The 3,435-nt window shown below is 56.7% G+C and overlaps 1 protein-coding gene across 2 annotated transcripts in view; it reads left to right on the forward strand.

Annotated features, from left to right (window-relative positions):
* Positions 1-3,435, forward strand: part of STK11 (serine/threonine kinase 11) — a 24,118-nt gene continuing 20,683 nt past the window's right edge. For both annotated transcript variants that reach the window (XM_011964003.1, XM_011964004.1), the window contains exon 1: positions 1-637. In XM_011964003.1, the coding sequence (XP_011819393.1) occupies positions 348-637 (290 nt within the window). In that variant the 5' untranslated portion in view covers positions 1-347. The remainder of the gene's footprint in view (positions 638-3,435) is intronic.

A 3,435-nucleotide genomic window follows, 5' to 3' on the forward strand; every position in this document is an offset into this window, starting at 1 on the left:
CGGCCGGCGTCCCCAGGGCCTCCGAGGACGAAGTTGACCCCGACCGGGCCGTCCCCCAGTTCCGAGGCCCGGGTCCCACTGGAACTCGCGTCTGAGCCGCCGTCCCGGACGCCCGGTGCCCGCGGGTCTGCAGACGTTGCAGCGGGCTCGGACTTGCAGCCGGGACTGACGTGTAGGACAATCGTTTCTGTTGGAAGAAGGGTTTTACCCTTCCTTTTGGGGTTTTTGTTGCCTTTTTTTTCTTTCTTTTTTCTTTGTAAAATTTTGGAGAAGGGAAGTCGGAACACAAGGACCGCTCACCCGCGGACTCAGGGCTGGCGGCGGGACTCCAGGACCCTGGGTCCAGCATGGAGGTGGTGGACCCGCAGCAGCTGGGCATGTTCACGGAGGGCGAGCTGATGTCGGTGGGCATGGACACGTTCATCCACCGCATCGACTCCACCGAGGTCATCTACCAGCCGCGCCGCAAGCGGGCCAAGCTTATCGGCAAGTACCTAATGGGGGACCTGCTGGGGGAAGGCTCTTATGGCAAGGTGAAGGAGGTGCTGGACTCGGAGACGCTGTGCAGGAGGGCCGTCAAGATCCTCAAGAAGAAGAAGTTGCGAAGGATCCCCAACGGGGAGGCCAACGTGAAGAAGTAAGTATGACTTGCTGGGGCCGGGGCCAGCCGGGGCCGGGCCGGGCCGGGCCAGTCACTGTGCGGATGGTTCTGTCTTCCTTCCTTCTCTCCTCCCTCCCTCCCTTCCTTACTTCCTCTTAACACCCAGAGCTGGACGCGGCCGGCGCCTGTGTCCTCCGTGCCAGGGAGAGCTTGGTTGGAGGCCTGCCTTACGGACTTTCACTCAGGCAGGGCCAGTTGTCGCAGCGGGGCGTGCGTTTGCTTGGGCTCTTGGACGCACTGGTAGCAAAACCCTCCTGAGAAGGGAGCGGCCCCCAATCCCCTAAGTCTAGCCCCGTGGCTCCCCCAGCTGTCCAAGGAGCAGAGGCGCCCAGTGGAATCAGCCTGTGTTTATTTGGGCCCCGAGAGTTTGTGTGCGGCCGCCAGCAGGTTTTCTGCGCAATGTGTGGCAGTTACCGGGGCCAGCAGAAAATGTGATTTGTTTATCCTGTCGGAGGGGAACCCTGGGCTGCCAAAAATAACTGCACCGGCTTATCAGCCAGCAGGAGGGAAACGTAGCCTTTCCTCATTTGCCAGGGATGTGACGCTGGAAGCATCCCTGGCCCCCGGCGCTGGCAGCCCTGCCCGAGGAGGACTGTGCCTCCCTCCCGAATTGCATCCGGAAGACCTTACTTTTCAAACTGACTTCTTCAGGCATGGGGCTGCCGCTGGGCATCCCGGACGCCTCTGCATCTGTGCTTGGAGAAGCTCCTACCAAGGGCAGCACGGGCCGGCCTGAGCCTCTCCCAGCTGGTGTGGGGGGGTGTCCCTTCCTTATCGCAACCAGACACGCTGCACCTGCCGTCGCCTGGCGGGCCCTGCCCAGGCCCTGCTCCTCTCCCAGTCCTCTTAACTTTCATAACTTTGCCTCCTGTTTCCAAGAAAGGACTTTATCTACTGGGCTAGGCCTCGAGGGACTGGCAGGGACACCCGGCACAGGGCACCATGACCTTGGAAGGAGGTCGGGGAGGGGCCCCTGCCCTGTCTGCTCTCACCTCCCTCCTGCTCAGGGGCCCTGGGGTTCACATACTTCTGTTTTTTTTTTTTTTTTTTTTTTTTGGAGACGGGAGTTTCGCTCGCTCTTGTTGCCCAGGTTGGAGTGCAGTGGCGCGATCTTGGCTCACTGCAATCTCCGCCCCCTGGGTTCAAGTGATTCTCTTGCCTCAGCCTCCTGAGTAGCTGGGATTACAGGCGCCTGCCACTGCGCCTGGCTAATTTTTGTATTTTTTTTTTTTTTTTGGTATTTTTAGTAGAGATGGGGTTTCACCATGTTGGCCAGGCTGGTCTTGAACTCCTGAGCTAAGCTGATCCACCCGCCTCGGCCTCCCAAAGTGCTGGGATTACAGGTGTGAGCCACCATGACCTGCCTAATGTCCCTAAATATTTAATGGATTTTAAAAAATTTCTTGTGCATGGCACAGCACAGCAGACTTGTAGAAATTAGTATCAATAGTAAAATTTTTGTTTTTTAGGATGCTGCATTTTAAAAAATTTTGTAATAAAATTATGTATATTTAAAAAAAAAAAAGAAATTCCGTGTGTAGTTTACACAGCACATCTCCATCCACGCACTTCAGAGAATGACTAGGAGAGGTTCTTGGAGGAGGTGGCTTTTGAGCCGAGAATTCATCTTCAAGGATTCTTTCTATAATGGTCACCAAGTATTTCCTGAGTCAGTTCCATGTGTCCTGCAATACTCTGAAGGTGTGTGGGACCTACGGATGCCACAGCTATCCAGCATATCCCCAGATTCCAAGAAGTTTGAGTATGAGCCAGCTATCAGTCCAGAAAACAGATATCAAAATAAGTTTGGGTTGGGGAGTGTTTCCTCATCTTCTGTTTTCTGGGAGAGATCTTTTTTTTTTCTTTTTTTTGAGACGGAGTTTCCCTCTTGTTGCCCATGATGGAGTGCAATGGCGGGATCTCGGCTCACCGCAACCTCTGCCTCCCGGGTTCAAGCGATTCTCCTGCCTCAGCCTCCTGAGTAGCTGGGATTACAGACATGCATCTGTAATCTCTACTAAAAATACAAAAATTAGCCGGGCATGGTGGCGCACGCCTGTAATCCCAGCTACTCGGGAAGCAGAGGCAGGAGAATCGCTTGAACCTAGGAGGCGGAGGTTGCAGCAAGATAATTTGTTCCAGCAAAACAGCTTGGCGCTAGTGCAGGAAAAGGTGGAAAGCACGGGGCTAGCACAGGAGGGTTCAATATTTTCAACCTTATCAAACCAAATTTTGGCAACTCTTGTTTTTCACCAGAAGCCCCCGCTGGGCTCGTCCCAGCGCTGTCCTGAGGCTTCCCCCATGAGTTCCGACAGGGTGGAGGCCGCTCTGAGCGTTTCTCTCTCCCCTGGCCCAAGAGAGCCCTAAAACAAGGATTTTTGACTGGAATTGGCCACTTTGGGTTACTTTTTGACCCTTGACCTCCCCCCAAAGGGGGATCCGGGGGAGGGGCTCTGGCTGGGGTGGCCCCGCTCCTTCCAGGTCCGCAAGTTCTCGCCCACCGGGCTGAGCCCACCCCGCGGCCGTTCAGAGAGGCCGTCGGCACCAGTGACCTACGACCGCCGTCCCCAGCCCCTCCGAGGTCGCAGCCGTGGCCTCCCCTCCCTATGCCTGCTTTCCGCCCCCTGCCCATGATGGGCGTCTCCGCGGGCCAATGAGCGGGCTGTATCCACCCCTCGGGCGGGGCCAAGCGCCGACCAATCCCGGTTCGGGCGCCCGACCGGGTCCAAACTCTCCAATCCTCAGCGGCAGTGGGGCGGGCAGGGGGGGCGGGG

This window comes from Colobus angolensis, unplaced genomic scaffold (assembly GCF_000951035.1).
Source record: "Colobus angolensis palliatus isolate OR3802 unplaced genomic scaffold, Cang.pa_1.0 Scaffold64, whole genome shotgun sequence".
Classification (NCBI taxonomy): Eukaryota; Metazoa; Chordata; class Mammalia; order Primates; family Cercopithecidae; genus Colobus; species Colobus angolensis.